The sequence below is a fragment of the Centruroides sculpturatus genome, unplaced genomic scaffold (assembly GCF_000671375.1).
Source record: "Centruroides sculpturatus isolate CEXI.00-Female unplaced genomic scaffold, Cexi_2.0 scaffold1643, whole genome shotgun sequence".
NCBI lineage: Eukaryota > Metazoa > Arthropoda > Arachnida > Scorpiones > Buthidae > Centruroides > Centruroides sculpturatus.
In genome coordinates this window covers 13,385-34,961 of record NW_019388065.1, presented here as the reverse complement: position 1 = coordinate 34,961, position 21,577 = coordinate 13,385, and the positions used below count along the sequence as shown (strand labels likewise).

Here is a 21,577-nt window from a genome sequence, read left to right as displayed (position 1 = left end):
TAATAAATTATCCAAGTAGGAAAATTCATAGCATTACATATATATATATATCATCATTAGATTATATGATTATGAAATTTAATTGCAACAACAAAAAATACTCAATTTTATGACTTAATTCCTAACATTTTTTTTTGTTATTGAATTTTATCAAAAAAAATTTTGTTTTTATTTTGTCAAATTTATATATTAAAATTTGAAATTAGCTTTATAAAAGACTATACAGATACAGTATATCTTGTAGCCATATGAATATATATCACTGCAAAATTGACTTTAATTAGCAAACGATAACATAAAACTAATAAGACAATACTTCACAATGTATTATCAGCTTATTAAATTAATAATTCATAGTACATTAAAAATATTCTAATTGTAATTAAAAATATTTCAAATCTACTAATTTATCATAATTAAATGAAATTATAGTTATTTGTTTCATTAACTCCAGTTGACAAATAAATTGTTTAAAATTATTAATTTCTTTTTCCATTTATGTTTATCTATATATTCAAATAAGATATATGTTATATTTTCAAACTGGCTAGCTATAAAAATAAAATAAATGATAAAAGTTCTCAAAATTTTCTTTAAAATGGCATATTGTTGACATTAAATGTTATCCAATTTTATTTTTGAATAAAACAAAAAATTCTCTGTATCTCTTAATGATAAATACAAAATACAAATTGTGCATTTTATCTATATTCATTTCTATGACATTTGAAAGAAAAACTATGTTAACTTATTAAAAACATTCATTTTTCAGAATGTTCAATAATTAAAATATTTAATTTTATAAAGTTGATAACAGACTTCTGACATATTTTATAAAACTAAATGAAATGATTTGTGTTTTTTTTTTAATATTGTAAAAGATATAAAGGGGGTGCAAAAGTAGCTATACAGTTGAGAATCTGAGAAATACAAATGTTTGGTGTTCATTATTATTATTTTTATTATCTTTTTTTAGTTTGTATTCCTTATTTGTGATTTTATTTGTACATAAAAATAAATGTTTTTTCTTCCTATTTTCTCCCTGTATGTTTTTTCTGCAATAACAACTGTATACCTACTTTTGCATCCCCCTGTATATATACAAACACCCTTCAAATGTACAGTTTTGTTTTATTTTGAAATTCCAGCTTTAATTTGAATCAAACAGAGTAAGATTTATGTTATTAATTTTTAATCGAGGCAACAAATTCAAAAATTCCTTGCAAATATGTAACACTGTAAAAAAAGAAGTATATTTTAAAAACTAAGCAAGGCCAAAACAATTTTACAATTTCTTAAAATTAATCCTCAACAGAACACCCTCATAACAACTCAACTTCCTCAATAAACACTAATTAATATATAAAATGTATAAAAGAAGTAATTAACATATATTTTAAATTTATATTTATACATATATATTTCTCACCAATTGAAATTCCCTTCTCCTGTCAAATGCCATCCTAATGGAGGGATCGGACCACAAATGCCGAACCGATTCAGCATATTCCGAGAACAAACGTTGATCCATAAGCATTTTATCTTCGTAAGACATTAAATGACGGCCGTACCTGCTATTGTCGGCATTACCCCATTCGATATGAAGTTTCTGCCTGGCATCGACTAACACTTTCATACCTTTGACAATGTTCTGATAAATAATGAAGCGGTACTCGTTGAGACAATCGACGTCAAAGTAATGTCCATGAATGATCCTCATCTGTTTGAGGAACGTGCTCTTTCCGCTCTCACCAGCACCCAAAAGTAATAGTTTGATCTGTCTGCGTATTGTCCTCTTATCCCTTTTCAACATTCTGTCGATTTTTTTACTTCTCTGTATCTGTTCTATTTCGTCTTGACTATACCTTAAACGAAGGAGACACGAACACCACGAAAACACGCCAGAAGCCATCTTTGAAATAGTCACGCCCCTCGTGACAACTCGCGTGACCTCATGATACTTCCGGTTATGACGATATCCGGAAATTCGTAATTGAGGATTACCGTTTAGGAAACTGAATGAATTGATAAGGGCTGACAACGATTATTACGAATATAAATCCTTCCGGAATGTTAATTTACTTATTCGATAAAATGTTTGAATGATTTTATTCTTCCTTCTATAGTCATTTTTTTTTACATATGTCAGACTGTTTGGGGTCGAATTTTATATCGAATCAGCTCCCGTCTGGACGTAAACAAGTTCATTTTTTCCCTGCTTCAAAAAAAATCCCTCACCACCTTTTAGCCCCAGAAGTGAAGTTTGACCCGTCTCAGATTAAACGAAAATTTATTTTTTTCGCGTCTTTATACTGTTATTTAAGTGCATTAACTACAATGACCTTCTTCATTATAAAATTTGATGAAAGGAAGCTGTTAAAGTGGAGAATAATATCGAAAAAATGTAGTAAAATGACGGAAAATAAACTTTAAAATACGTCAATAACAGGAATTTTTATAAATTATATTTTATTTTCCATGTCATAAATATAATAATTTTAATAGTTTAACTAGAAAAATCCCTATTTTAAAAATAAAAAAAAGCCCCTATTAAGTAATTTTAATTATACAAACGCGTTTAGGGAAATTCGAGGATTTTTCCCTATATAATTAATTTTATATGACATTTTCCTCTTTATTAGTTATCATAGATATGAAACATGTTTTAATCGACTGACAAAAGGGAAGTAGTCTAGTTAAAACATTTTATTCCCGGGATCCACATAACTGCCGGTTTATGATTCAATTTATTCTGCCCGGAACACGATTAGAGTTATTAAACATTCTGGGTCATTGTTAAAAGGACGACGGCAAAAAAAAAACAATAATAGGGAAAAATTCTAGTTTTTTCCCCCTACTATGTTGCCTTCTGATTACGGAAGAAGAATGTAAGAAATGTTAAAACAAGATTTTAAATATTTAAAAATTGATTTTTTAATACATTCTATACATAAGGTTTAAGTAACTTGAAATTGAGTTGTCAAACAAGCTGAAAATATTTAAGCAAGAAATTTTGTTTGATAAAAAAATCGTTTTTTTCCTTCAAATTGCCAATTATAAAAGTTATTAATATATTAGGCTATGGTGTTATTTATAGAACACANTTTTAATAAACTTCACATTATATACTACTGTATTAATTCGTCATATTTACTTCAAAAACTGAGAAATCCATCCGTAATATAATAATAATGTAGGGAAATTTCCCTAATCGATTGTTTTTCTTAACGAATTTTATTATTTTTTTGGACGTTTATTTGAATTTATTTTCCTAAATAATGGATAAAATTAGTTGCTTATTTTATAGAATACATTCATTAAATTGAAGAAAAATGCATAAGTTATATTTAGAAATTTAAATTTCCCTAACTTCGGAGTATTTTTACCAAAAAATTCCTAAAATTTAATCCGTATATCCGGACTTAAAACAGAATATTATAAATTTTTATTCAGTTTAAAAACTAAATGTTATTACAGTATTAAAAAAACAAACATTACGCAACTAAATAATCTGAATACGAACATAAATTGGTAAAAAATTTAGGGAAATTGTTGAATGAACTTAGCATTAATAATTTTTAAATAAAGGGAAATTTCTCTAAATTATTTTTCAATAAAATTAATTAATATGAATTATCTGATATAACTAAAGTTTTTATACGTCTAAGATTTAAATGACAAGTATACTATATTTTAAGTAGATTTTTAAAATGCTAAGCTTTTTTGGATTCTAAAAATTTCTAATTAAAGGAAAAATTCTTAAAATTACCCTAATATTAAAAAAATTCCCTAATGTTAACAGAAAATTGCGAAAAATCCCTAGAAAACGCTCTAAATTTTAAAGAAATTTCTCTGAAAAAGCTTAACATTTAGTAGAGTATTTATTTATAGAAATTAGCAGGACGGGTGTAAGAACGGTACAGATTCATGGCTATTTGTATGCCTTTTATCCGACAAAAGACTCTCGATAGTAAAGAGCGTTGTTTTTCGTGTTAACAGTCCCAACAATTGCAGTCGTGACGTCATCTTTCTAGAAAAAACGTAATTGGCGCTTTCCAATTCTTTAACAGTTTGACGTACCGATTCGATTGTGACGTTTTTAGCGATTTTCTTTTGCTCTAAGCGCTCCACCTGTCGTTCCAATTGACGATATAACTTTTTTATACGCTGATTTTTAGCTTTTTTCTTTAATTCCTCTTCGGATATCGGTTCGCCGCTGCAACTTTTCGGTAATGAGTTTTGAGATGGGCGTCCTGGACCCTTTTTCGTGTTCTCCTTCCTTCTCCATTTGGCTCGACGGTTTTGAAACCAAACCTACAATAGAAAACATATCAAAAATTTATATTTAATAGCAAAATTGGGGAATTTTTAGGGGAAGGGGGAAATTACCTGTACTCTAGATTCGACTAAATCCAATCTCAGTGCTAGAGCTTCCCTGGCATATAAATCAGGATAGTGACTAGCACGAAATGCTTTTTCCAGCTCTGATAATTGCCAAATGTTAAAATTTATGCGTGTTCGTTTCCTTTTTTCCTTCTCTTTCTTGGTTTCTGTACAGAAAAAACAAATATATTTTTTAAGTTCTGCAATATCCAAGTTCAATGTCTTACAGAATTCAACTTCATGACTTCCTAAAAAGACATTTCCACGTACAAACGCGATAAGAATAAATACAAATACATTAACTAAATAAATAAATAATTTATGCGTGGCCTAAAGCTGAAGTATTTAAATTTTACACATATTTTTTATGTAGGTAAAGAGAAGAGGCGAAGTAAATTCTTGGAAAAAATATGAAGTCAACATCTTAGAATTGTTATCTCCCTGGATGTGCCTCTTGTAAGGATGTAAATAAACATCACGTAAGTTTGTGACGTAAACCAGTCTTTCTCTGAATGCAATTTTTTAAAATTTATAATTGACCTTTAATAAAATCACTAGATTTTTTTTTGCTACATCCTTTCAGGAAAAATCATTAAAATTGATTGATGACAATTAACATACAGCAAACTCCTCGATTACCTGTAATGCTTATATAAATATAAATTAAGGACTTTTTTTAGAATTTATTATTTATTTATTCTTATCTTTATTTTAGAGATTTGATTATCCAATTTACAGCTGCAGTTACTGAGATTTAATTAAGCGCTTGAAAGTATAGCTTTTGTGATCTTGTAATTAATTAAGTCGATAGAATTTTGAGTGTTTACTATTAATTATAGGAAACCGGATAATATAGAACGTAATATCTGATTCTGTGGGATGAAAATCTGATTTTCTAATTTTACGATTGCAAAAATGGGATAGAAAAAATAAGATAAGTTAATGATGCCCCGTGATGGAGCCTCACATTTATAGGAACCTCTGAAATATTTATAAACATTAGTCATTCCGTTTCTTGTATATTAAACATAACATCTTTGTCAAATTTTATTATTTAAAATAATATAGCACAGCTTTTTAACTCTGTTTTGCTTTTTTTAATATATCGGGGGGTTTCAAGAAAGTAAATAGACCAGGCAGCGGTGCCCGCAGACTATATAAAAAACGGGACATAAGCTATAAAAAAGGGCGTCGTATGTACAGTACAGTACATACGACGCCCTTTTTTATAGCTTATGTTCCGTAGATATATGTCCTCACAGATATATATATATATATCTGTGTATATATTATATAAAACCCTAGAGCTCCCGACGACAAAGGGGAAGGCACGTGCCCCAAGTACCCCAATGTACGGGCGCCCCTGAGACCAGGCCTTTTTTGACCTCAAGAAGGCCAGGTTCCATTTACAATAGATGAAACCTTTCTCAAAAGTAGAAAAAGGCCTAGTCACATTTACAATAGTCTCTCGATTATCTGGTCTTCCGTGTTATTTAGCTGCGGGTGTTTTTTTGTCATTTTTTGCTGGATATTTTGAAAAATCACAGTGTTTGATCGAAAACCCACGCAATTTAGAATCGCGTGCAGGCAGTTCTAAACTGAATAAATAAAGGTTTTTTATAGAATCTTTTTATATCGTTACCGAGCTTATCTAACAATCTGCTTCTAAATACAGCTCATATTACAATCGTTCCCTATTAACTGAAATTTTTTGTTATTCAACCTGCCGCTGTTTCCGTTTAGGCCGGATAATCGAGACTCGACTGTATTGTTTTGACTCAAAATTATTTTTATATCTAAAAAAGTAATTCTGTATATTGATAAGAGAAACGAAAATGTTTTGTTAAGTATTAAACATATTCTAAATCAAGATAATCGGATTATTATTACATTTTATCGCATTTATCTCACGATTTTCAGGTCTCCTGCTAAGTTAAATCATATTTAGAATGCATTTCATAGGAAAGGAATTTAAATATTTACTTGAAAATCATAGATTTAACGTCCCCCAAAAAGTATTATTTACTAAAAAATGAATAAATTAAGTTATAAGTCTACGCAGTGGTAATTTTAAGCATAGACAACTTAAGCTTTTGCTTAAGGTCTTGCACCTTTACAAGCTTCAATAAGCGCAAATATATAGGAGATTAAATTTCCTCTCCTACTGGTATTTGCTTTATTTTTGTTTTTTCTTCTTTGCTCAAACATCTGGATACGCCACTGAGTGGAGTAACTATAATCCTCAAGTGAAAAGATGATCCCTCTACGCTACTTACAGAAGCTTTACTTAACATAAAGTACAGCACGTTAGTTACAGGAAGACTTATACGTGTTTATTATTTATTGTCACGAAGATAGATTAAGGTAGTATAGGCAGAAATTAACCTGTTTTTAAGGGACGTGATTTTAATGAATCGATTGATTGGTTAGTTATCTAATTCATGTAAGTTTGGGTCCTTCTGGGACAAAATCCTGGAGAGCCTTTAGTAAGAATCTAGTACATTATACGATTCTGTACCACTTACAATACCATATATTGTGTGATACGAGCTTTTAAACTAGGTAATATACAAGGGGCCTCACGTGTTTACGCTTTCAGGGCGAATTGGGAGGTTGTGCAGACGCATATGCACCACTTTCTGGGTGTTTTCCCCGAGTAAAGCTGGGTGGGAACCTGAGGTAGTAAAAAAAAGTTTGTAAGGCATATTGTTTCCTTTCTGTACCCTTCTAAAGATTTCTAGATCTGCTACTGCGCTTGCCTAGGGCCTCGCATAGTCCAAAACCTCTACTGGATGAATTGCTTTGGAGAGCTTTAGGCAGGGTGTTACAATGGTGCCTCACAGATGATATTTTGTACAGTGTTAATAATTTTTATCCGGAAACAGATCACAGGAAATACAAATGTCCTAGTCAATTATATGATTTTGTTTTCATAATTTCAAAGTGTAATAACAAGCTATTCTATAATTTTAATGCCCTTTCTGCAATAAAAGGTAGAAAGTAGGCCTATGATTCCGAAATCTATAAATTTGTTTACAGACTGCAGAATGAGTACCAAAGAACAATGATATAATAAGAACTATGAAAGAAAAATTGTTGAAAAAAGTGTTTTGTCGTTAATTAAGTCGTTCAACAAAGCGGAAAGGTATTTAACAACTCGATTTAACTTTTGTGTGACATCTGCGCAAGGAGTTACAATTTAATTGAATTAAAGACACGATTAACGTTATATAAATAGATTAATATGCAAGTAAATAGTTTTAAAAACTTTTTAAAAAATAATATATAATAATAACAACAATAATAATAATGTAGTCAATGGAATTCTTATAGAAAATTTTAAAACTTTTATTAGTAATAACTAGGGCCTTCTAGTATTCGGGAGAGAGCAGAGCTACTTAACCTTTATGAGGCCCCCCGGTATGATTAAAATAATAAATCTAACAAAAATAAATGTTTTTTCCTTGATACACAGGAAATACAATAGAATAAATAAGTTTTACAAGTGTTTTCTGTCCTCTTAAATATGAGTAGATGCTATAATAGGGCCTGGCTATAGCAGAAGAATATCCTAATAGTAATATATATATTAAACATATCATTTATAAGTTGTAAAAAAAACCATAAAATTGAAAAACATGAAATGTTATTGTTCGATTTTTCATAAGTAAGTAAATTTTGTTTAGGCCCACAATAAATTGATTTTAAACTGTTTTAAAATCATTTTCCTTGCATCGCAGTTGTTAGCCACTGATACAGCAGCGATTTAGTAGTATTGTAAGCAATTTTTCACGCTACATTTAATGAAATTTCCTCGAATATATGTGTAAACGTTAATATATTATTTATTCTCTCAACTTCCGAAGGTGTTGAAACTATTCTATCAGCTGTCAAAAATATTTTTAAAAAAACCCTCAGTTTTACTTCTAACAACTGCTCAAAAACTCATTAGAATTCATTTTTATCTTCTGTATATTATGAATAAATGAATATATATGTATATATATTAAGGAGAATATAATATTTTACTTATGAAATTTAATTTATTAGATTATTATATCATAATATAATAAGAATCTGTGCTCGAAATTATACAGGCTAATATGAAATTCTATATACGTAGGACCTACTACATTATGCAGTCAAAGAATACGATCTACGTTGGTGCCATTTAATGGAATGCACTTAAACATGCATTACTCCCACTCATGAAAAACTCATGTTAACACATTTAATATTATGTATGCACATACACTACAAGCGTGCCCCTCCAGATGTCTGTTTTGTACGAAAACTTTTGAGTCTCTCTATATAATTAGGACCTTTTAGAAGTCTTAAAAGACTTGATCCACGTATATTTCTGAGCCCCTCAGTATATCAAAAACAACAAAACAATATTTAAAAACGTGTGCTATACTTTTAAACAATAAACTAAACTTTTTAACACACAATATGATAGTTAATTTTTAACAGATGTTTTTGAGGCCTCCGTATATGTGAGGCCCGGTAATCTATTCATATGAATACCTTACGATAGGATCACTAGTATAGTTAGTTTCTAACATAACATGATCTTGGATCTTAAATAACAATATAACTTTATGCGGAATGAATAGAAGTCTTTTAATTTAAATTTTTTAACAAGGAAAAATGATTATTTATATTATTTAATACCATTTAATTACTTCCAGAGTTTTTATTTAATGCTTTTTAGAGCGGCCTTGACGAAATAAGATTAAAGAAAAAAAACTCCTGTTGAAGTATCAGGATATAGATCTGTAGATAATATGAATGAAGAATCTAGGCCAATGTGACACAAATATTAATAATACAAAGCCTAAGCGAGGATTCTGAATCTTAAATACGTCCACAGAGTATCTTTGCTCATTAAAGAAAACACTTTGTCATAAAATTAAGCTTGTGTTTAGTCTACCGTTTCGTAAGCCGGAAATGGTAACATATTTAATTTTTTCTACCCCCCACGATAGAATAAAATAAATTAAATGTATTTGACTGACTCATTATCAATATTATTAGTCAATTTACTTATAGATATTTATAGAAGTTTATTCGCTCTTTGTAACTTTCTACAAGCGATGGAGTGAAGAGAATGTTTAAAAATTTAATAAAAACGATATTGTTTAATTAATTTGTTAAATTTTTAAACTTCTAAAAGTTTGACATATCTTATACCCCTTTTTCTGACAGTGCCTTAGGATAGTTCAGTTTTTAGATCTGTATAATTGCCTGTAAGCCATGTTCATTTTGTAGACTTTACTTACTACTTTTTACTTAATACTTTTATTTCTATAAATAATGATTTTATTATATAAATTAACTTGGAAAGGATATTGCACATTGAACTAAACTACATTACACAACTAAACAGATATATGATTCATACTATTAATTGACTGTGAAAAACAGTATGACGATTCTATACGTTTACGGTGTTAATTATTTAATTAAAACTCTATTTTCTTTTGAATTAATCGCAAATAAGTGTGTTTTGTTTTTTAAAAAACCCCAGTTTTTTGCTAATTTACAACCTTAAAGACTTATAATTTCAAGAAAACTTTAATTATATTCGTTATAAATGAAATAAATATCTTTCCAGATGAATTTAAAGCTAAATCTTACTAGGAACCAGGAATAAATCTTCATTACCGACTTTGTAGTATGGTTAGTAATCAATTTTGAAAATAAACTGGTTCAAAATCTCTCGAAATTAATTGAAAGTAAAATTAAATATTTACTAAAAATATCCAGATTTTTCTTAAAGAAGATAATATTAAAATAAACAGATAATTTTCAACGACGATAAATCGAGTGAAAGTATGGAATTTTATCAAACATTCTACAACAATAGAGAAAGCATGCAAAAAATCTCAATTGAACAAGTTAGCAAAGATTAAATCAAAGTTCGCAGATTACTTTTCATATTGATTTTTAAATGGATGCTCTAGATTCTTCTCATTGTTTTTAATGCGAAACGTCAGAATTCTTTCCCCATTTTTTCGTATTTTATTGCCGAGAAAGAGAAGCAATAAAATATTTCGTGACCTTAAGAAGCCTAGAATAAGCTTTCTCGAATGATTTTCATAACCAGTAATTTCGTCTGGGGATGAAAAAGTAATTACCGGGTACTAACTTGAACGATAAGAAAATGGGTTTCGTATTAAGTAACAGCAGCAAAAAAAATGTTAGAGATCTTAATCTTCGAATCATCCATCACGATCTCGTTTAAATGCTGTTGAATACAGTCTATTCTAGCTTGCCTTCAATGTATTCTTATTAATATATAACTCGTACACAATTAACACCTAATTAAAAGATATTATCGCTTGCCAAAATTTTATTTATTATGCCCAGAATATTAATGTAAGGCATTTAGGCTAATATGTATATAACATCTAATCATGAACTATGAACGGATTTAGACTTATTTTGCTCCTGCGCTACAACATACAAGAGGCCCTTCTTCCTTCGCCTAATAATCATGGAAAATATATATAAATCTTCGGAAATAGAACGAGGCCTCGCGTATCGAGGGGCCTAAAGTTTGATTTGATTTAATGTGATAAGGCAACGCAACACGTGGACAATCTGCCAAGAAGTAGGCTATATTATATGAATTCTGTTGAAAAAAACGAATCAAATATCAAGAAATTTAATGTAAAAAAATAGATTATATGAAGATATACATAGATCCATATAACAACGAGCCAGCAGATCATTTAGCATTGGCTTCGAACGTAGAAGGGTCCAGAAATTTAGTCTTATATATGGCCTAAACATATATACGTATAGATATAGTATATAAGTGATTTAAATAAAAATTTCTTTGAATAATTAACTAAGAATCTATTTTTACTTGACTTATTGGTTTTATTCATATATTTTTATAACTTTCGGAGAGATGTAAGTAAATTCACTACACTCATCCCTTGTACATAATCAGTTTGACGTTTCGGATTTCTCAATAAAACTCATACGTAACAAATCACTTAATTGATGCTGGGATTAGTAAACTAAGCCATATTAATAATATACGAATTTAATTCATTTCCAAAATTTTAATTATTCTTCATTATAAGAATTGAGTTCCAATCTAGAAAATTCAAGATAATTTAACTGGATTAACTGGATTAGCCAACTTGTTATCTTGTAATAATTAAACTTTGTTATAAAAATTATGATTGACAATGATAGACAGGATTCTTTTATCATTGTCAATCCATTTGTTAATAGAATAAATTTTTCAAAAGATCATTAAAATAATCATGGGCTCTGTATTTAGGGCCTAACTGCCACATTCTCACCAGTGGCCAAGTGGATAAAACCACTGAACACTGGAACTTGGTCCTGGGTTTGCACCTCACCAACGTGGAGTTTTCCGGGTTTTCTTCCCGTTTATAACACCTAATGGGTTATAAATAGGGGCCACTTTCCGTAGTCCTCCCGCGGTCATCCCCTCGGAAGTCGTTCAGGTGTCTAGACTAAATTATATTACTCTGGACTAAACGGAGCTGAATATTTTGTATCAACAATAAATTAAACGAAAACATTATAGTAATTTAATTAACCTCGATCGCTTTAATGGCCAACACGACTTCCCTATCTTCAGCGATCGATCATAATATTGTCTAACTCTTACTTTAACACCGATTATAACAATTGTTTTTAAGAATAATCGAACTTAATTTAACTCGAAGCAAAATACATTTCGATATAACGTGTGTCGTTGTAGACGATAACGCTATAGAAAGCGTAATTAATTAATATTTCGTTTGAAATATTTTAACAATTTTATAAATTACCTTATAAATTAATTAGGTTTAAAAATGTATTATTATATTTAACTTATTTTTAATAATACGAAGTATTCATTAAGTTATTCATTATGCGGCAGTGACAAACAATTTACCAATTATCTCTGCCAGCAATTATTTTATTAAATTGATGTGCACACAAACGTTTACACTGTTTGCATTCGTGCATGTCTAGGGAAACGTTTACATAGATACTTGTTTCAATATAATATTTTCAGTAAGCTACAGCACGAGAGTTGTACTTTTCCACAAAGAATTTCAGTAATTTTCAATACCACGATGAGTTTTCTGTACTTTTCGTGAATTTTTAACTAATCATTAACTGTTAAAACATGAAACAAGAACATGTCACAGTGGCCACGCGAAACCGAGTTAAGAAAAGTGAGTAAATCGCTCACGAATCAATCGATCCACGTCGCAACAATAGAAGATTTTATTGTCGATTTGAGTCACTTAAGCATGGCTCGAAAGTCAATAGAAATGCATTAAATCGTTCGATTGTGCTATAGAATTTGCTCAATATAAACTCAATTAGAAGTGAAGAATGTTCGTGATATTTAATAGTCAAATTACGTAACACAAATGTTAAATAAGCACTCTTAAACGTGCTCCATTTTTAAAAACATATAACTTACAGTAGAATGAATAATCAAAAATACGGTTTTAATATTAGAATCTCACATAGAAAATATTCTTTTTTTTTTTTAACTCTTTCCGTCCTATGGGCATTAAGATGGCCTCCTTTTAGCAAATCCATTATGGTTCGGCTAGTCCTACGAAGGGGCTGTCGGGTGGTGAAGGACAAAGAAAATATTAGATAACACAATCAGAGCACACCGAATGAATTAAAACAAAAAACTGGACACTAATAGTTAGGCGCAGGTTCGCTCTAAGGGTTGGCCGAATGGATATTCCGGGTTTTCTTCAGGTATCTAAGACCTAAATAGGGATCATAAACCACCTCCCGGAAGGCATATATCGTCCTCTTGGCATATAGCCCGCGCGTGAGTTCCTAATACCATCAATCCAATTAACATAATTACTTCATAGATAAAATAAAAAATAGTTATATAATTTTTCAAAAATCTTCAAAAAGACCCGCAGGGCCTACAATGTGGGAAGAGTAGTGAGAAATGGAGTCCGGATGAAACTATCTGTGAAGACTTCTGAGGAATATTCTTCAGAGAGAGAAAACTTTACCGGCTGTCCTGAAGTATATACGTATTGGATACGTTTGGCCCTCCCCATTCTAGATCTGGCCGAACCCATAATAGGTATAATTTTTCTTTAAAAGACTCACTTAATGTCTTCAGGCGGAAAGAGTAAAAGAAAAACGATCCCCACTTAGTACCCGTAAAAATATCTAAATTTTGCAGCCCATGAGGACTTTTTCATTAAAAAAAATCATTAGAAATTTCTATTCCACTACGCACATGCTACATTATTAAGAAAAACTTTACTCACTATCAAAATACAGATTTACATGGCGTTATAATAGCCAAAAAAAACAATAATAATTTAGCTGGTGCATAACGTGCTCTATCTTTACGTGCATTTAGTGATAATTATAAGAGGAGCACGTGTTTACCTGTTTTCTCTTGCTGATCGAAATTAGAGTAAGGTATTGGGCACGAATAGTTAATCGGTTTCGACATATAATTGTTAGAAAAATGGCAAAAACAAGGTAAAAATGGATACAAATTTTCCATAACGCGATTTTCGGATATTATCGCTTGATTTTTGTGCCTGTAACATGAGATATTAATGTTGGAAATTTTAGGAAAACTCGTGCTCGTGGATTTTTAAACTCTTGCCAACCAATAGGGAAAGAGTAGGCGGAGGAACACTGCCGGACAGTATCAAATTACACATCAGTAACATAATAATAAACGTGTTATATCACATTGCATTCACACAAATTATCTATATGATTGGATATACATTATCTATTTAGATCAAATTTGAAATGACATATAATATAAAGCGTAACTGACAGACTTTTGAGATATCGATGACCAATCAGAAAATTGTTGAACAAATCTCATATTTTAATACTTAATTAATTATCTCTTCGATCACTTATATGTTATTTCGATACTAAATCAATGTAAGGAAGAAAATATTTACCCACGTCCTAATTTAGCTTAATATAATAAGACAAGATGGAGGATCGATAGAGACAATGCTAACAACCTTCCCTTCCTTTTATGACGTGACCAAATTCAATCAGGCATACTCTAAATTCATTTTTTGTTTGCCAAATATCAATCGGCCGAACGACGAGGGTGATTGAACTAATAAACTAAGCTAAAGTATCGAATGAGTAAACCATTCAGGATATTGCTTATCGATTTTTGATTATTGTAAATTGTATTTTAGTTTGAAAATATTAATTTCTTTCAATCTCTTTGTCAGCATTCACAATAAATTAATTTCTAAATAATAAACATAGAAAATTCCTTATACAATAGCAGCTTAAGGTGCAGACGGCACATAAAGCTATTACTTTTACTCAAGGGCAGTAGAAGACTCAAGAGGTGGTGGAAGGCAAGGGATAGTACGAGTGTTGGAAGATAAGGGACAAAAATTAGTTTTTAAACAATTATATATAAATACAGTATAAGAAATATGTGCACTATAAAGGAGCGGCAGTCCGAAAAGTTTGAGACAATATAATCTTTCGTTTTTAGAGGCTTCAGGCATGGATAAATATATGGTTGCCGATTACTGGATCTTGATCAAACTAGTTAACAGGGCCTCTCAGAAGTGGAGAGAGACTCGAGACTCCTTTTGACAGTCGATTTATTGGTGTGCGATCTGTGCTCGGAGTGACCCATCATTTGGTTATTACTCGGGTCTTGGTGTCTTGAAAAGATCCGGTATTTATATTTCTGCATCGGCTTTTCAAAATTTGGATCTGGTTCTTTTTTTTTGAGATTTTCCCGCATGTTAAACACAGAAAACGGCGTTTACTAAATTTATTTAGAAGTTTAAAATATGAAATTTGATTTGAAATAAAGGGAATTTTTTCTTCAATACAAAAATTTGCAATGAAATGATTAATTTGTAACTAATGTTTTTAGCTTATTTTTCATTTTTTGTTCTTTTTATGTTGTGGGCACTAAGCGAGCCTTTTTGGCAATCTCCTTATGAGTTCGGCCAGACTCACAATGATCGGCCGGGTGGTGAAGGACGGAGCCCAACATATCCAGACATATCTCAACATATCTCAAAAAGTTTAATTTTGAGAGTAGGAATGGGTTTTATTTTTAAAAAAATTTTAAATGGTAATAACTAGTAAAATCGTCATTAAGTCTGACCCTACTCTAGATACGACATATGACGACTCTTTATCTCCCGCCAACCTATAATCACCGAAATTTAATAGCATCAATTCCCCTAAAAAACAAACCTCCCCGTAAAATTTCAGAAATTTTCGACAAAAAGCGCAGGAGTTATTAAGATTCAAACAGGGTGAACAAAATATACTAACCCCAGTGAGTCGTGGATTGTGTGCGAACGTAGTAATATACTACGTTCGCACACAATCCACGACTCACTTCGATCTCGATTTACCTACAATCTGGATTGTGACTGTCGCTACTCGAACGTCGTACTGTTCGCACAGGCAGTCCGCTCGAGAAGAACCTGGCTATTACACGCGATCATAAAACTGACGTAACTACGCGGTAAGTCACAAACACCAACAAACAAAATGGAAGTTTTGGTTAGAAATAAATACTTTTTCTTGCCATACATCTAATAATAGACAGATGTCGTCGTCTCTCCAGATGTCTTTTTTATTTATCTGTCGATAACCCAACACGTGTTCCGCAGCCATCTTGTATTTTCTCGCGCGCGTGGGATTGTGGGATCTCTCTTATGACTGGATCTAGTTTCGAGAATTCTCTCCAGTCGATCGCGATTGAACCTCGTTTCAGTCGAGATTGAAACGGTCGAGAGCGTTCGCACCACGGAACTCTCTCCGACCTTAGTCACAATCTAGATCGAAATGCTCGGTGCGAACGGGGTATTACATACTGGAGGTTCATACTGCTGGATGATCATTTCCTCCACCAGCTTGATGAATTGTATCAAAGAAACGCTAACATACAAAAATTAATTTAATTCAGCAATTTCCAACTTATTTTTATCGCGGCGTTCCTGAAAATTTTTAATGATTATATTTAAAACAGCAAATAGAAACACCAAAAACAATTGATTGAAAATGGAAAAAAAGCATATTAATAATGGAAAGGCATTATTATTACTTAATTCAAACTAGTCATTAATCTGAAGGATTAAACTTCTTTTCTTTGAATATTTTAAATACTGTAATGCTAGTGCCTGGATTTGTACCTTCGTTTGTATCCATCTTTTCAGTCTCCTTGTCACTGGAAACATTTGAAGTACTATACTTGCTACATTTTTCTTCAAAACCTCTCTCAGCCAACGTTCCGTGATTTTTTAATTTAGGGTATACACAATACTAAAAGCACAGACGGCCGGATGGCCGAGGGTCGAAGTGGCATCCTACCGCTTAGGGAAACCTGAGATCAAATCCGGACGAGTCAAAAAATCCCCGGGAATTTTTGGGGGTGGTCCGTCCGGATATGTCTAGGCCTCGTCCCTCACCACTCAGCCGCTCCATTGTGGGTGGTGGCCGAAACCACAATAGCTTGGTAAAAGAGGCCTCTTAGTGTCCCTTGGCGACACGTGACGCTGAGTGTCCCGTCACTAGTATCGTAGTAAGTACAGTGCAGTACCATCGGCATCTGACTAGCCACTCCCGTCATTAGATTCAATAGGCTTGCTCTGCAGATATCGACGAATTAAAGCATATTTAACGATTTTATTATGATTTGTAGGTTGGATAGTTTTAAGGTTATTTTTTAAATGATTTTCTAGCTTTAGGTTAAGTTTTACCGTTTCTGTGGTTTTCATTATCTTGTCAAACATTATACCATGATTTCGGTTTGTTCCGTTACAGATAAATCAGTCTCCACTACTGTATTTACAAAACTGTAAATAACTCTAACACGTGTATAGGATATCATCAGAGGACTCGATCCGAGGCTTCAACAATTATACCTCCCGTCCCAAATCTGCATTTGCACATTCATACATTGTTACTCAACGGATTTTATTGTTAAACTCCAAATTTTATTGGCAGAAGTTTGAAATCTCTGATCTAATTGATGCATATTTTTTTTATTTAGCTTATATGCTTACCTCAAGAGAATTTCGATTAATTTCCTGTTAAAATATCTGTAATTGCAGTCATATAGAAAGTACCGAATCAGATCTATAGCTTACATTAAAGTAACTTGCAAACTAGGGTTTCTCATTTCCCGGGAAATTTGCCTCCAGTGGGATTACGGGAAAAATAATTTCTTTTCCCGGGATCCCGGGAAAGAAACCCTATTGCAGACCCTCAGCTGTTTGGAGAGTTAAAAATTCTTCTGGTAAGGTTTGCTTGTTTTTAACACTGTTTTCCAGGTGTTCAACTATTTGAGATTATCTTTAAGTACCTATAAAATAATAAGTAACCAATTAGTAATATTGATGTTACTCTGTGAGTATAAAACTTCAGCCCATCTGCAATTTGACTTGCTAAATAACTACATAATAAATTAAAGTATTTTAAAAATAAAATTTCAAAGTGACCTAAGTGACATAGATTTATCTAATTTTTAAGATAAATCATAAATACCATTATCCATTGTGTACTTATTCTAAAAGAAAAATACTTGGGTAGGCAATTTAACTTTCAATTTTTGAAAAGTGTTTAGATAAATATGTTCTGGAATCCAGGGCAAGTAAAGCTTGATAATGTTCCTATTTAGGTTAATGACGCTGTCCTTCAGAATTTAAGTAAATAAATAAATTACTGTTCAAAAATATAGCACTTAAATAAGTTTATTGAAGCGGAGCATTACCGAATCTTCCATGAGGCTTACAGGATTGTTTTCGTTCTTAAAATCCGTTCGATCGATTTCGATTAAATTTTGCCATTTTCCATTAATTGCGATGCGGAATTCAAAAATGCATTCATTCTTTCATTCATTTCTTTATTAACGCACACAATAGTACATGCCGGGTTCCGCAGTGAGCACTACCCGGTGATAACAAATTACAATAATAAAGATACAGATAGATATAGGTGTTACAAAATACATAATTAATTATAATATAAAGGTAAAATACACAGGCGTAATAGGTACACAATACAATAACACAATACAATACAATACAGAAAACACTGACGATCGAGCGGTGTCTCGAAGATTGTGCTTGGTGCGATTTCAGCTAAAATCCAGTCACATTCGACACCAATACACAAAGTCCATCCTTAAAAAGAGACAGCCATAAGCAAAATAGGATGAAGAAAAATGTTCTTCAGCACTAATGTATATATTGTGTACTGTAAACTTAGTGCTGCAGTCTTGATCATCTGTCCGCACGTAAACAGTACACTTTGGTAGAGAATAACTACTGAATAATCAGGATAAATTAGACTTATGCCAGACATCCTGAGGCTTATGATGTGTAACATGATGGCTGCTGAAATTAGAATTATTTGATGAATCGGAATAAGATGGTATCGTATCATACTCAAGAGAGTGATTGAGTACAAAGCTGACTAAAAGCCACTGACTGTTGTACGTGCAAAGTATTTGGTGATTAAGTCGAAAAAGGCCTCATATGAGTCTTTTTCACGAAGGATTGTGTTATAGTCAGACCAGTTATGGCCATGTGAATTAATAGTGGTAATCAGTATATGTCGCTCCAAATTAAGCATGGGGCACTCATAAATGTAGTGCACATTACTATCTGTAACACCACACAGGGAGCACATTGAACTGGTTGCGTTAACGAATCTCGCTAGATAAGATTGAAAGCGACCATGGCCGGTAAGAAATTGCGTAACAAAACTATTAGGTCTGTACCATTTGTATGTAAAAAAGGTCTTGATACAAGGTATAAATCTATGAGTAATAGGGTGGTTATGTTGGTCCCAGGTGTTTTGCCAAGTTAATAGGAGATCCTGCCAGAGAATTCTTTTGAGAGTACTGGTGCTGATTTTATCATAAGAGATATTAAGACTATTATCGTTGGAAGCTGCCTTAGCTAAGGCATCAGCTCTTTCGTTACCATGGGTACCTATATGTGCACGAGTCCAGTAAATATAATATCGATTGGAAGACTTGGAAATGAGAGTGTTAATGTCATAAACGATTGGGTGAAAGGATCTTTTACGAAGGATTGCAATAGAGGAAGAGCTATCAGTAATGATAGCTATTTGTTTATGCTGGACATTGTTAGCCCAAGTAATGGCCATTTTCAAGGCATAGAGTTCTGCTTGAAAAATAGTGCATTGTTCACCCAATCTGAACTGGCCCAGAGCAATCTCCTGCCCGTTCTGGTAAACAACATAACTACAACCAACCTTTATATCTGTTTTCGAACCATCCGTAAAGATTTCGTAATCATTGTAAGAGGGTTGCTCGAAGACGATTGACGGTGTGGACGAAAGGGCCAAAGATTGTGAATAAATGACAAAAGAAATTTCTTGTTCCAAGTCGGTGTGACTTATTTGTTGGTTGCTAGTATAAATATCAAGGCCATGCTTTATTTGCCATTGTTTAAAATAGGAGGTGATGATAAGATCAATAGGGGCTTTCTTAGCCAGAACTTGAATAGAGATATTGGGCGTGGTATTGTAGGCCTTGGTGATCTGAATAAGAGCTCTACGTTGTGACGAAATAAGTTTACGCTTTATATGAGTCTTATAAACATCACCTCCCCAAATTCCACAAGCATAAGTAATGATTGGAATATAAATCTGATTATAAATTGCATCCATCGCCTCAGTGGCAAGTCCCCAACGACCTCTCGCAATACTTGCAAAAGCGTTAAAGATTTTCCCTGTACGTTGAGTTATGTATTCAATATGTGAATTCCACAAGAGGCGGTGGTCCAAGATCACGCCCAAATATTTAATAGTTTTATCTACTTTTATGGTATGACCACCCATTTTAATGCAAGGAGTACGGAGGTAAAGGTTTTGATGGCCAGGTTTATTGAATACTATACACTTAGTCTTGTTAGGATTAAAATCCAGTTTATGTTGATTTCCCCAGGTTAGAATGTTATTAAGAATAGTATTACCGTGCTGCTCAAGTGCTGAACGAGATTGACCACCAAAAAGTACCAAAACATCGTCAGCGTAAGCTATCATATTATGTTGTCCGAAGTCTTGAGTAAGAAAGAGATTAAATAGAACGTTCCATAGAATGGGACCACATACCGAGCCCTGTGGACAACCGCGGACAACTTTGCGAGAAACTGTGTGCCCCCCACATTGAAGTGTAGCGGTGCGGTCATTTAGGAAATCCTTAATAATATAGAATATATTGGCAGGGCAGTTCAACTTTTGGAGGTTATTCAATATTAGATGCCACCAGGCAGAATCGAATGCCTTGGCGATATCGAGACTGATAGCCAAGACGTATTTATTGCTTTCTAATAGATGATTAATGCTAGCAACGGCAAATAATGCAATAAAAAGTGGGGTTCATGGCTTCGTTTTCGAAATATAAGGTCGTTTCACCAGCGCGCGACTTTGTCGTGCGATGTTTCACAGTCGCTAGCACGTCTTGTATGTGCTTATAGAATTGAGCTCGTTCTCAAAATTTAATGGATCGATTTTGATAAAACTTTCCATTAATTGAGACGAGGAATCCAGAAATGTAATGTGGGTCCATTTAAATGTAAAAAGCCAGCAACGAATCGCTTAACTTTCCCGGTAACATTTAAAATTCTGGTGGCGCTATCTGTTCCGATATTTCATTAAAAAAACTGTTTATATTTTAAATTATTATAACATGGCAAAAAGCTTAATTTTGAGAGTAAGGATGAGTTATATACATATATCAGTGGCGTGCCGTGACATTTGATGATAGGGAAGCTGTGTTTCTGTAAGAAGCCGACATCCAGGGGTAATCAGTCAATTGCGCCTCAGTGATGGTCTAGGCCTCTAGGGTCCATTCGTATCGTTTATTCGATAAGCCAGTAAAAATCGTAGACTTCTCTAAATGCATTTTTAATATCACAATTACATTCCGAATCTCTAGCCACGATATAAGGGCTACAATTAAAAATAAAATAATAAAAACTTATACGGTGAAATAAAATGTGTGATGGATGTACCGGTACATACCTGGTACAAAATATTTTTCAATTGTATGAATATACTTTTAAAGAAAATTATAATTAAATATAGCTTTGTAAAGAAACGTACATAAAAATATAAAATATTCTTTACTTTTTAAATCTTAAAACAATGCACTTAGTCAAAT

At 32.2% G+C, this 21,577-nt stretch overlaps 2 protein-coding genes across 2 annotated transcripts in view; both read right to left on the bottom strand.

Annotated features, from left to right (window-relative positions):
- Window positions 1-1,985, bottom strand: part of LOC111616767 (guanine nucleotide-binding protein subunit alpha homolog) — a 28,147-nt gene extending 26,162 nt beyond the window's left edge. Inside the window, exon 1 of the mRNA XM_023358137.1 lies at window positions 1,430-1,985. Coding sequence (XP_023213905.1) covers window positions 1,430-1,912 — 483 coding nt within the window. The 5' untranslated portion in view covers window positions 1,913-1,985. The remainder of the gene's footprint in view (window positions 1-1,429) is intronic.
- A 1,808-nt stretch (window positions 1,986-3,793) lies between these two features.
- LOC111616766 (homeobox protein unc-4-like) lies at window positions 3,794-16,802 on the bottom strand. Its single transcript, XM_023358136.1, has 3 exons — window positions 16,575-16,802; window positions 4,390-4,550; window positions 3,794-4,314 (listed from the first exon to the last, which is right to left on the bottom strand). Exons 1-3 carry the CDS (start codon window positions 16,588-16,590, stop codon window positions 3,895-3,897), a joined length of 597 nt encoding a protein of 198 aa, XP_023213904.1. The 5' UTR covers window positions 16,591-16,802; the 3' UTR covers window positions 3,794-3,894.
- Between the last annotated feature and the right edge of the window lie 4,775 nt (window positions 16,803-21,577).